This window comes from Schistocerca americana, chromosome X (genome assembly GCF_021461395.2).
Source record: "Schistocerca americana isolate TAMUIC-IGC-003095 chromosome X, iqSchAmer2.1, whole genome shotgun sequence".
NCBI classification, from domain to species: domain Eukaryota; kingdom Metazoa; phylum Arthropoda; class Insecta; order Orthoptera; family Acrididae; genus Schistocerca; species Schistocerca americana.
This window is the reverse complement of record NC_060130.1, coordinates 814,670,873-814,684,207: the sequence shown is the minus strand read 5'-3', so window position 1 is coordinate 814,684,207 and position 13,335 is coordinate 814,670,873. Positions and strand designations below refer to the sequence as shown.

Sequence of the window (13,335 nt, the reverse complement as noted above, 5' to 3'; positions counted from 1 at the left end):
TTTACATGATAAAATTAAAAAAAATGTCATTCTGAATTTTTAGAAACTGGGACTGACTTTAGCAACTGGGACTGACCTCTGTGGTCATGGGCAATCCAAGAACAAATCCACAGGCACAGCTAAAGAATGTAATTGTTGTTTCCCATGATTTAAGGCTGGATGATTTTATAGCTGTTATTCCTGTAATTACACAGTGCCATATGGCCAGCTGCAATTTAAAAACAAAGGACAAGATTAGTAATGTGCTTGTAACATGAAAATATTTATTATTTTGTCAGAAAACATTTAGTATTTTGAAATGAATGTAATATAGTACATTACAAAGAGAAATCATTATCACATGAGTAATTATATCTTAAGCAATAGCAAAAACTGCAAAGCCATTTTCATAAAGACTCTACATCTCACTTACAATTACAGAAGAGAATTAGCCACATCTGAGCAAAACATTTTAATAACATACATCATATTTTGCAAATTGAATCATGAAGGAAAGACTTCAAGAACATGGAACAGGACAAACTTATTGATGACTATTAACAACCAGTTACAACTTGTTCTAATCTACTTACCAGTATGCTGTGGTTATGGAAATTACTTTTAGAATTTATGTAACTTTACACAGAGCAATGTCTGCTGGTATATACTAGTAAAATTAAAGCCTGTTTAATAGGAATGCAAGTGTTAAATGGAATTTATGTGGTGTCATCGCCAGACACCACACTTGCTAGGTGGTAGCCTTTAAATCGGCCGCGGTCCATTAGTATACGCCGGACCCGCGTGTCGCCACTGTCAGTGATTGCAGACCGAGCGCCACCACACGGCAGGTCTAGAGAGACTTACTAGCACTCGCCCCAGTTGTACAGCCGACTTAGCCAGAGATTGATCACTGACAACTACGCTCTCATTTGCCAAGACGATAGTTAGCATAGTCTTCAGCTACGTCATTTGCTACGACCTAGCAAGGCGCCATAGCATTTGATATTACACTCCTGGAAATTGAAATAAGAACACCGTGAATTCATTGTCCCAGGAAGGGGAAATTTTATTGACACATTCCTGGGGTCAGATACATCACATGATCACAATGACAGAACCACAGGCACATAGACACAGGCAACAGAGCATGCACAATGTCGGCACTAGTACAGTGTATATCCACCTTTCGCAGCAATGCAGGCTGCTATTCTCCCATGGAGACGATCGTAGAGATGCTGGATGTAGTCCTGTGGAATGGCTTGCCATGCCATTTCCACCTGGTGCCTCAGTTGGACCAGCGTTCGTGCTGGACGTGCAGACCGCGTGAGACGACACTTCATCCAGTCCCAAACATGCTCAATGGGGGACAGATCCGGAGATCTTGCTGGCCAGGGTAGTTGACTTACACCTTCTAGAGCACGTTGGGTGGCACGGGATACATGCGGACGTGCATTGTCCTGTTGGAACAGCAAGTTCCCTTGCCGGTCTAGGAATGGTAGAACGATGGGTTCGATGACGGTTTGGATGTACCGTGCACTATTCAGTGTCCCCTCGACAATCACCAGTGGTGTACGGCCAGTGTAGGAGATCGCTCCCCACACCACGATGCCGGGTGTTGGCCCTGTGTGCCTCGGTCGTATGCAGTCCTGATTGTGGCGCTCACCTGCACGGCGCCAAACACGCATACAACCATCATTGGCACCAAGGCAGAAGCGACTCTCATCGCTGAAGACGACACGTCTCCATTCGTCCCTCCATTCACGCCTGTCGCGACACTACTGGAGGCGGGCTGCACGATGTTGGGGCGTGAGGGGAAGACGGCCTAACGGTGTGCGGGACCGTAGCCCAGCTTCATGGAGACGGTTGCGAATGGTCCTCGCCGATACCCCAGGAGCAACAGTGTCCCTAATTTGCTGGGAAGTGGCGGTGCGGTCCCCTACGGCACTGCGTAGGATCCTACGGTCTTGGCGTGCATCCGTGCGTCGCTGCGGTCCGGTCCCAGGTCGACGGGCACGTGCACCTTCCGCCGACCACTGGCGACAACATCGATGTACTGTGGAGACCTCACGCCCCACGTGTAGAGCAATTCGGCGGTACGTCCACCCGGCCTCCCGCATGCCCACTATACGCCCTCGCTCAAAGTCCGTCAACTGCACATACGGTTCACGTCCACGCTGTCGCGGCATGCTACCAGTGTTAAAGACTGCGATGGAGCTCCGTATGCCACGGCAAACTGGCTGACACTGACGGCGGCGGTGCACAAATGCTGCGCAGCTAGCGCCATTCGACGGCCAACACCACGGTTCCTGGTGTGTCCGCTGTGCCGTGCGTGTGATAATTGCTTGTACAGCCCTCTCGCAGTGTCCGGAGCAAGTATGGTGGGTCTGACACACCGGTGTCAATGTGTTCTTTTTTCCATTTCCAGGAGTGTATTTTATATTGTGGTTATAACATGTACCATCAAGAGAGATGTTCTACAACTGTGGATTAAAGTTAAATATTACATCAACTACGTACTTTATTTGCTACTATTAATTCCTTTAACTGTTCCAGACCTCACGCCAATCTGCGTGAGCTTAACGCGTGTCTTTCGGCTTCCTCTCATTGTGACTTGGCTGTCTTGCCAACTCACAACAATTTATACACTCAGAGTCTAAATATTCAATAAAGTTGGCTTTTATATTAGTTTAGAATATCTGAGGATTTCAAATTTCCTGTCACATTTCTCCTGGCAACCAGTCAAAGACTTTTTACCAGAGCATAAAACTCCCATCCTGACCGAAAATAGGGATTCATAGTCTGTACAGAAATTAAATAACTAAACTGTATTGCCCCAGAAGATTATGCCACATGACAGAATTGAGTGAAAGTATGTGAAATATACTACCAATACCATCCCCAGGTCAACACAGTGACTGAGCTTTGTAAGTGCTAAGCAGGAAGAACTGATGTTTTGGATAACTTATCCACATGTTGGTGCTACTCCAATTTATTATCCATCTGGATTTCCAGGAATATTTATTTATTTATTTGCTTTCTTTGTGTAGAGATAACAAAGATTATGACTTTTGCAAACATCAGTGTTTTTTTACATTTTGAGAATTTCTTTTAAAATACAAACAAAACAGATAGTTGATCTAAATTAACAAAGTGCAACACAAGCACACAAAAGGGAATGTAAAGCCAAAAAAGTAGGTATAAAATTAAAATATGTCTAATTTCCAATAAATTTCCAACGGAAAATTCAGAAAGTGAGTATAAACATTTCTTTGTCATGAATCAGTCAAAAGTTTCCATTTTAAGATATCTCCATCATGTGCATATAAGTCTTTTGACACATTTATTAAACCAGATTTGACCAATAATGTATGGGTGTGGTTTGTTATTTTTAGATTAATTCTTTGCCTAAAGTAGTTATTTTTACTTCTAATATTGTTGTCATGTATGTCGCCGCATTTTCTAGACTCTTTTTGATGATGCATGCCCCAAAAATAAAATTGCCTTATATCAATACAAGAAACACATTGTAAGGTTCTTACATTGCACAAAAATCTCTTTACAAGAACCATGCTGACATAAAACATGTATTATTCTAATTGCCTTCTTCTGCCACAACATTAATCTATTGTGGTGTGTACCTGCAGCACAGCCCCATAATTCAGTACCATAATTTAGTAAAGGATATATTGTTCCATAGTAGACAGCTTTGATAGTAGGATTTGTAACTATTTTTGGTAGGTGTCTGAATACATATAAACCACTACTAATCTTCCCACATACATAATTAATATGATTTGACCATCCCAAGTTTTCATTTAAGTATAGGCCTAAGAATCTGCACTATCAGTTCCTGTTTCTTCAATTCCACATGTATTATTTATAGAAGTGTGGTTAGAGTTAACAGTCTTAAATGATAATAATTGTGATTTGTTAAGATTTATATTTAGATGTTGTTCATGAAAATACTTAATTAAATTTATTACTCCATCTGTTGCAGACAATGTAAGCTCACAGGCATTTATTCCAAAAAACAACAGACATGTGTCATCTGCATAACTTGCTATTTTGGAATTTTGTGGCTGTGTGACATCATTGACATAGCCTAAGAAGAAAAAGAGTCAAAGAATTGATCCCTGGAGGACTCCTTGTTTCACTAAAAGACTGGGAGATTACTACTCAGTCATTAATTTAATAGATTATTGTCGTGGATCTGCTTCTGGTTTGACAGGTCGTTGGTCAGCAATAGTATTGCTGAATCTTTTAAGCTGTATGCCTGAAGTTTCTCTATTAATAGGCCATGTTTAACTGAATCAAATGCTTTAGTAAGATCAATGAATGTGCATGTTGCGAAATTTCCTTAATCTAGTACACTATATACACTATGTAAAAATTCAGATATTGTTGTGATGGTGCTGTGGTTTTTCCTGAAACCATTTTGTGTTTTCAGAGTAGATTATTTTTTGTGCAATAATCACCGAGTTGTGAAAGCAAAATATATTCAAATGACCTAAAGTTTTCAACCTGTTTTTTGGATCCTTTCTTATATGCTGGTTTGACTGCAAATTTTTAATGAGCCTGGATAGGTGTTTTCCCTTATACAGCAGTTAATGAGATAGATAATAGGTTTAACTAATTCTTTGTGACACTTCTTAACTGGGGCACTAGCTATCTCATCCCAGCCAGCTGAGTGCTTGGTCTTTAATGCGTTGATTATTCAACTTAATTTGTGTTCACTTACAGTTCTGAATTCAAAGTTTATACCTTGGGGTGACCAAATGTTTATCTGACTGTTTTGGTCAACAGGTTGTGCTGGGATACCACACGGAGTGATGAAATATTTGTTTAAAATGTCACAGATTGTCCTTGGATCTTCTATTAATTTTCCCTCATGCACTGTGATTATTTCTTCCATATTCACATTTGATGGTGCTTCCCTGTACTGATTAATAATTAAGCTACCAAGGTGCTTTACTGACATTGCCAGATTTAATAACTGAATTGCTGTGAACCTCCTTCCTGAAATTTGAAAGTTCTGTCTGAAACAGTTTTATGGCTTTGCAATGCTTTTCCTGGAGAATGATATCCTTTTTTAATTTGGAAAGTAAGATCATTCTGGTTGAATTTAATCAGACTACTGGTTAGTTTCAGCTTTGGATTCTTTCTATGTGTTAGAGTCTTTTTAAAATCTTTAACTGGGCAACAATGATTATAATGTCTCAAAATTGTTTCATAGAATGCATCCCATTTATTGTTTGTGCCTTTTACCTTATACAGGAAACCCTGCTCCATTCCTCCTGGGCTAGTTTATGTTCGAGGCAGTTTGTATTATGTTCACTCAGGATCCATTTCTGTTCAATAAAATTTGTTGCTTCTGCTGTGTGTATTGCATGTAGTCAACAGATTGACAATAGTGGTCCAAGTAGTGAAATTTTATATTGCTGTGCTCAAGGTTGTACGAATTCAGTATATCTGTTGACCTCAAGTTAGTCACACAGGGAGTTTCATTTAGTGAGTACTCATTGATATTTACATCCATAAATCAGTTTTATTTGTCTGTAATTGCATAACATGACTGTTTGTAAGATTAACAGTTAGCCTGCTTGCTGTGACTGTTTGCTATGATCCAGTTATAAGGCTGTTCCCCTATCCTGCTAGATGTGTATGGTACTGCAAAGTTCCATTTAGGACTTTTAACAGTATACTTGTACAATCAGTAACCATCACAGTTTTTGAATTCATTCTTTGGTAAATTGTTAACACATGACTCCATCCAGGCAAGGATGATGGTTTTAACACCACACTGTTTTAATTTTGGTTATAAGATTTTATAATATAGTCAATCAAGGGCCTTATTAACACCACACAAATGATAACAGGGCAATCTTTCTTGTTTAGTTCTACCAGAACTAAGTTTATGAGGTTACAAAATGCTTTCTCTGTAGTGAATCATTTACAGGGGTCAAAATGAGCAGGTGGTAAAAAGTCATTGTCAGAAAAGTGGTGCAACATTATGTTATAAGTTACCTGGAAAAAAATAGGTGAAAGCATGAAAAGAAGGAAGATAGAAGAAGAGGCCACTTGCATATCTCCACTTTTTTTATGAACTGTATTATTATTACATACAGTATTTCAGTCTTTTAGGAAGTACACTAACTCACTGACTACACTAGGGAAGCAATGCAACAGAAATTTAATGAAATTAAATTTGCTCATACATTCCCACCAAAAGTATAGAAAATCTTAATGTCTTTCACAAATAAAAGTTCATATGGAGTTGAGACATCTCGAATAATACACTAAAATGTGTGGCTCTTTAATGCATAATATTCTGAATCATATAATTAACTGAGACTTTTTTTATTGCCAGATTCTAATATGCCATTGTTTGGCCTCTCTATAAGAAAGGTGATTCCACATATGCCAATTACTACCAGCTAGTCTTACTACTGGTATTTTCCAAAATTTTGAGAAGGTGGTTTATTCAAGGATTGTCACCCACCTGTTTAGTAGTAGGATACTTAGTAGATCACAGTTTGTATTTCAGAAGAATTGCTCTAATCAGGCTTCAATTTATACATTGACTGAGCACATAATTAAATTATTAAATGATAAAATATCACAAGCCAAGATCTTATGTGACTTATGAAAGACATTCAGTTATGCCACTTATAGCATTCCATCAGAGAAATTAAGGTTTTGTGGAATACATGGGTCTGTGCAAGGTTGGTTTAATTCCTATTTAAGAAACATTATGCAGAATACTACAGTAGGCTATTCAATTAATACAAAGAGGGCTGCAACTTCTTTGATATGGGAAGAAATCACTAGGTGCATTCCACTGGCCCATTACTATTCTTGTCCTGTGTCAATGATCTTCCATTTTACTTAGAGCAGGTAGCAGAATTAGCCTTTTTTGAAGATGATACAACAATTTTCTCAAGTGAAGCAAAGAAGCATCAACAGGGAAAAGAGTAAATTATGTTTCTGTTAATGTTATTAAATGATTTTGTACAAACAGGCATGCTTTAAACTTTGAATTAACACAGTTCACCTAGTTTAGTACTGTTCAAAATACCTGATCTCCTATTAACAACGGATAAGAACAAAATACAAGAACTATGGTAGAACAGTCCAAATTCTTGGGTCACCATACCGAAGAATATTTAAACTGGAAAAACTACTGGGCAGACTTTCTAAAATGTTGACATTCAGCTGCTTTTGCCATATAACTAATTGCCAACTTTGGGGATATGAAAACCATTAAACTGATATATTTTTCATATTTCATTCACTGATGTCCTACAGGATAATATTCTGAGGTAATTTCTCACTTACACAAAAATACTGGGTGATTTTGTGATGATGTTACAATCTTTCAGGGATGATGGAGAAGGGTAAATGTAGCAGTTTGAGGCAAGGGATAGTGGTTCAGAAATAACCGAGGTGAAAGTTCTACGTAAAAATCTTTCTGATACCTCTGACATTGGAATACATGTACCGGTACTGTCGTGGCCAAAACTGTATGGTAGGCAATCTTCACAATGACTTAGATGTAGAGAGTGGGATAACAACTCAACAAATCCAATGCAGATGGTATACTGTGTACTGAAATGAGCAATCCTGGTGTACAATATCAATACCATAGTAGAATGCACTCAATGTTTAAGAGCTGTAGTACTAACATCAATTAGCCCTAACCAAATAGATGTGTACCTGGTGATGGAACTTATGGATATGATTTTCATGTATGAGCAAGCAAATGGAAGCAGCAGAGAAGTGGAAAGCTTGTACAGGACCAAATATCCATGTGGAAGACATGTGGCACACACCATGTTTCCAAGAATGTACCAACAATTAAGTGAAACAGGGCAATTGGTACCACAGCACAACAATAAAGAAGAACAACAAACTACACAGACTCCTGGCTTAGAAGATGCAGTGCTTGTTTGAGTGGATGAGGTGCTTGTAATCAGCACTATCAATAACACTTGAAATAAATGTTTTGCACAGTAGTGTGAGGGAAGTATTATGGGAAATGCAGCTACAACCTTACCATACACACACAGAGCATGCTTTGACCCCTGATGACTTCAGACCTCATGTCATGTTCAGAGAATGGTTCTTACAGTGCATTAAAGTCATTCCTCACTTTCCTGCATATGTACTTTTCATGGATGATGTGTGTTTCACCAGAGGTGGAACACTAAATAGCTGTAGTAGTGCTGTTTGTGCCAATGAGAATCTCCATGCTACAGCTGTGAAGTCAACTCAGATTATCGGTCAACAGGTGGGCAGGTATAGTCAATGATTACACACTAGGTCCATTTCTTCTTCTTCCCCATTTAATTGCAACAGTCAACACAGTGTTTATGAAAAACATACTACCCAGGTTCCTGGAACATATACCACTTGTTAGTCATCAATGGATGTGGTTCCAACCTGATAGAATCCCACCTCACTTTGTACTGAGGGTTCATGAATACCTGGATCAGTGATTCCCTGAAAGGTGGATAGGCAGAGGAGGTCCTGTTTTGTGGTTAGCACATTCATCTGATCTCACCCAACTTGATTTCTTCTTGTGAGACAATGTGGAATGTTTCGTGTATGAGATGCCTGTCAAGACTGAAGAGGATCTCCTGGCATGAATTCTCACTGCCTGTGACACTCTTCAACTGACATTGGGGAAATTAGAATGTGTATAACAGAACTTTGTGAGGCAGTGCTGTACCTGCATTGATGTTGGGGGATGCCATTTCGAACAACTGTTGTACATGTAGCAGCTGGTAAAACTTCTGCAGGTAAATGGAGTTCATTATTACTGTACCATAGACTTAGTAGTTTTGGTCTCTTCAAGATCAAGTTACATGCACTGTTACTTGTCCATCAACATAGGAAATTATCTGAGGATATCTGGGAGTGTTCAGTGGGAATTCTGTATGTCACCATCAGAGTTCAGAAGTTGGGGCCCTTGGTTTGAGCACTGCACAAGGCTAAGGCCTTATATCTTTTGCTATGGTCACTTCTGAACTAGGGTCCCTTACCTCAGATTGATACATTTACCCTTCTTCGTAACACCTGCAAGTTTGTAACATCATCACAGTAATACCCTGTACATGACTGCACAAAAAAGGTGACTAGAAAGGTGTGGGATTTGTACACATACATCTTGCAGACATGTGTATCCATACTTTGTAAACAGCTGTGAAGTGCATAGCACAGGGTATTACCTATTGTATCACATATTAAGATTTCTTTCTTGTCCATTTGCATATGGACAGTGGGCAGAATGACTGTTTAATGGCTTTGTGCTCAGTGTAATTAGCCTAATCTTGTCCTTGTGATCCATAACAGAATAATACAAATGTGTCTGTAGTATATTCCTAGAGTCTTCACTTAATACTGCTTCTTGAAACTTTGTAAGTAGGCTTTAGAAGTATAATTGGCATTTATACTAAATCATCTGCCAATTCAGGTTTTATGGTATCCCTGTGGTGCTCTGTCATGAGTAAAAGAAACCTGTGATATTTGTGCTTCCCTTCTTTGTATACATTCAATACCCCCTGTTAGTCCTATCTGGTATAGTCCTACACACATGAGCAATATTCTGTTGTGGAATGCACAAGTGACTTTTAGACAGTCTCCTATGTAAACAGTCTGCATTTTCCTGGTATCTTATAAATGAATGGAAATCTGACAGATGCTCTACCTATGATTGAGCATAAGTGATCATTCCATTTCATATTCCCACACCATGTTACACACAGGTATTTTTATTAGTTGACTGATTCCAGTTGTGACTGACTGATATTGCTTTCATAAGATGCTGTGTTTTTGTTTTGTAAAGTAAACATTTTTACATTTGTGAAGCTGTAAAGCAAATTTTCAGTCTTTGTGTTAGATTGAAATCTTATCAATACCTGACTAAATATTTGAACAGGTATTTTCAGATGGAACTTCATTATATATACCTGCATAATATGTGAGAAGTCTGAAGTTTCTATTAATACTCTCTGTCAGGTCATTAATATACAGTCTGAACTGGAAGGGTCCCAACATATTTTTGTAGGACACAGCCTGAAGCTACTTTTAGATTTTCGATGACCCCCAAATGAGATAATGTGCTACATCCTTCCCACGAAGAAATCCTCAATCCAGTCACAGTTTGCCATGCCCCATACTGCCATACTTTCACAAATAAGCACTTATGCGAATCTGAGAGAAATGCTTTACAGAAGTCAATAAATACTGCACTCACCTGACTGTCTCAGTCCACGGCATTTAGAATTTAATGGGAGAGAAATGTGAATTGCATTTCACATGACCAATGTTTTCTGAATCTGTGCTGGTTGCCATGAGGGAGATCAATGTGTTAGAGTACCTGATTATGTATGAACTCAGAATATGTTATAAGATTCTACAACACTTAGCAATCAAAGATATTGGACAGTAGTTTTGCAGACACTTTTGTTTGCATCCATGTAGATGGATGTGACTTGTGCTTTCTTCCAACCACTGGACACAGTTTTTGGTTTGAGGAATCTATGGCATACTATGGTAAAACGTGGGCTAACTCAGCTTCAAATTCTGTGTACAACCTGACAATTATTTCACTGTATTTCTGCTTTTTCTTTGTTCATATCAACAGCATCAAATACACAAACTCCATTTCCCACTATTTATCCTTTCAACAAACTTTTATATTTGCTCCAAAAAATCTCAGTGCTGCCAGTTTTGGGTTTTAGGCTGTTTCCTATACCTAGTTTATGTGAGCTGCATTAGTTTTTTACATGTGCTCAAGCAATGGGACTTTGCTGAGAATGCTTTGGCAGTGTCATCTGAAGGGGCGATTTCTTTGACCTTACACTAACACTTCAGGGACACCTACAGTAATTATTATCTAGGCACGATGAAGAGTCATATGATCTATAAAAATTTTTTTGTTCCTACTGTGAAAACAGTCAGTTATCTGTCTAGCAGCCTCTGGTGTACAGTGCACTGCTGAGCCACTTAAAGGGACCATACAGTTCTCAGGTCAACGGTTCATGTCCAGGAAGTCATATCCTAGCTTGGCACACAATCTTGAAAGAGTCTGGTTCAAATCTTCAACTCAACTCAGACCCATGGACCCACAATCAGTTCTGGGAACAATGCTGTGGACTAAGTATTACACTGAAATACTGTGAGCAAGGCTTATGTCCTCAACCTTCTCCAGCAGTTGGTGGACTGGTCCAAGAATGACTGGGTGCCCCAGATGACAGGAATCATGTGTGCAGATGGTTGCAACCTGTTCCTCCCTCCATACCATTAGAGCAACATGTCAAATGAGGCTTCTAGGAACACACATTGAGTGAAAAAGGTGATAATTCTTTTGTCCTTTGCTGTCTAAGGGGTACCATTATTTGCCGCATGTTCTACCTGCTGACAATTAACAGACTATTGCACTTGTTTTCCCAGTATGGGACAGGGGAGGCCCCCTGACAGCTGAAGTGTGTATCCCAGGCTCAGGTTTTGGTTTAGTGGGAGACTGCACCTCAAATTTGTCAGTCGGGGGATGGTTGCAGTACCCTGAGTTCTCCCTGCCTGCTGCCTCCCCTGTGTAGGGCCCATCAACCTCACATGCTGCTCACAGGTTAGTTAACATTGATGTCCTGTGTTTCCTGCAGAGGTGGCAGGATACAAAGGAGAGGATACTACTTTTAATACCTTTGGTATCTCTCCATAACCTGCCCAGCACATCCATTTAGTACAGCTTTCATTCAACTTACAGCAGCCATGGAAATTTACAGCTCCTTATGAACAGCAAAAAAGTAATCTATGACTGAAACAGTGGTCACAGTGGAGCTGCATTAAGGCTGATGTAATGTTTTTCTGAACGGTAAACAAATAATCTTAAGCCTAGCTTGCTGATTCTCTGTTAATGTCTTGATCTTTAATGTTACAGTCACCCATTTAGATACTCAGATGGGGACTACCCAGGAGGATGTCGTAATCAGGAAAAACAAACTGGCAATCTATGGGTCAGAGCATGGTATGAGAGATCCCTTAATTGGTCAGGAAGGTTAGAAAATTTACAGAGGGAAATGGACAGGTTGAAGTTTGATATAGTGGGGATTAATGAAGTTCAGTGGCAGGATCAACAGGGCTTCTGGACAGATGACTAATGGGTTATAAATACAAAATGAAATAGGGGCAATGCAGGAGTAGGCCTAATAATAAATAAGAAAATAGGAATGTGGGTAAGCTACTACCAACAGCACAGTGAACATATTATTGTAGTCAAGATAGACATATAGCCAACACCCACTGCAGTAGTACAACTTTATATGCTAACTGGCTCCACAGATAATGAAAAGATTGAAAAAAATGTAGGAGGTGGCAAAGGAAATTATTCAGATAGTTAAGGGAGATTAAAATTTAATTGCAGTTGGCGAATGGAATTTGATAGTAGGAAAAGGAAGAGAAAGGAAAATAGTAGCTGGGGAAAAGGAATGAAAGGGGAATTCACCTGATAGAATTTTGCACAGATGATAGTTTTATCATCACTAACACTTGGTTTAGGAATCATGAAAGAAGACTGTATATGAGATGTGATAAAATAAAATAGCAGGAATTTTTGTTTTTTCTCAAAGAATTTTTATTTATTCATTGACAACAACTTTAGCCCTTTTAAAGTAATCCCCTTCAGATATAATACATTGGAGCTAGCATTTTTCCCAATCTCAGAGGTACTTCTGGTACCTCTTTATGGTATTCAGCTCCTTCAGTGATTCTGTTATCATGTCATCAATGGTGACAAAACACTGCCCTTTCATGGTTCCCTTCAGCCTGAGGAAGAGAAAGAAGTTGCAGAGGGCCATGTCTGTCAAACATGGTGGCGAGGCAACATAATAGTTTTGTTTTTTGCCAAAAAATCACAAACAAGCATTGAAGTGTGAGTGGGAGTATTATTGTGATGCTATTTACATGAGTGGTTTTGCTACAAGTCTGGTCATTTTCTTTGGACTGCTTCACACAAATACCATGTAACTTCTACGTAGTATTCATTACTGACAGTATGAAACAATGAGAGGAATCTTCACACGCTTAACAGGTGATTGAAATTTTTTCTTTTTGTCTTTTTTTTGGGGGGGGAGGGGGCTCTTCAGGCAGTTTCTATTGGGATGACTGGGCCTTTGTTTCGATGTCATACCAGTGTATACATGTTTTGTCACCTATTACAATCTCTTTAGAAGTTCTGGATCACTGTCCACATTATTTGGCAATTCCTGAGTTGTGTTTATGCAATGTTGTTTCTTTGCCAAAGGAAATGCCAACATCATTAGCAACCTCTATGATGGTGATTCAGAACCATTTTCT

General features: G+C 39.1%; 1 protein-coding gene across 1 annotated transcript in view; it reads right to left on the bottom strand.

Annotated features, from left to right (window-relative positions):
• LOC124556333 (sodium-dependent transporter bedraggled) overlaps positions 1-13,335 on the bottom strand; it is a 446,423-nt gene that overhangs the window by 26,236 nt on the left and 406,852 nt on the right. Inside the window, exon 15 of the mRNA XM_047130303.1 lies at positions 77-208. Coding sequence (XP_046986259.1) covers positions 77-208 — 132 coding nt within the window. The remainder of the gene's footprint in view (positions 1-76; positions 209-13,335) is intronic.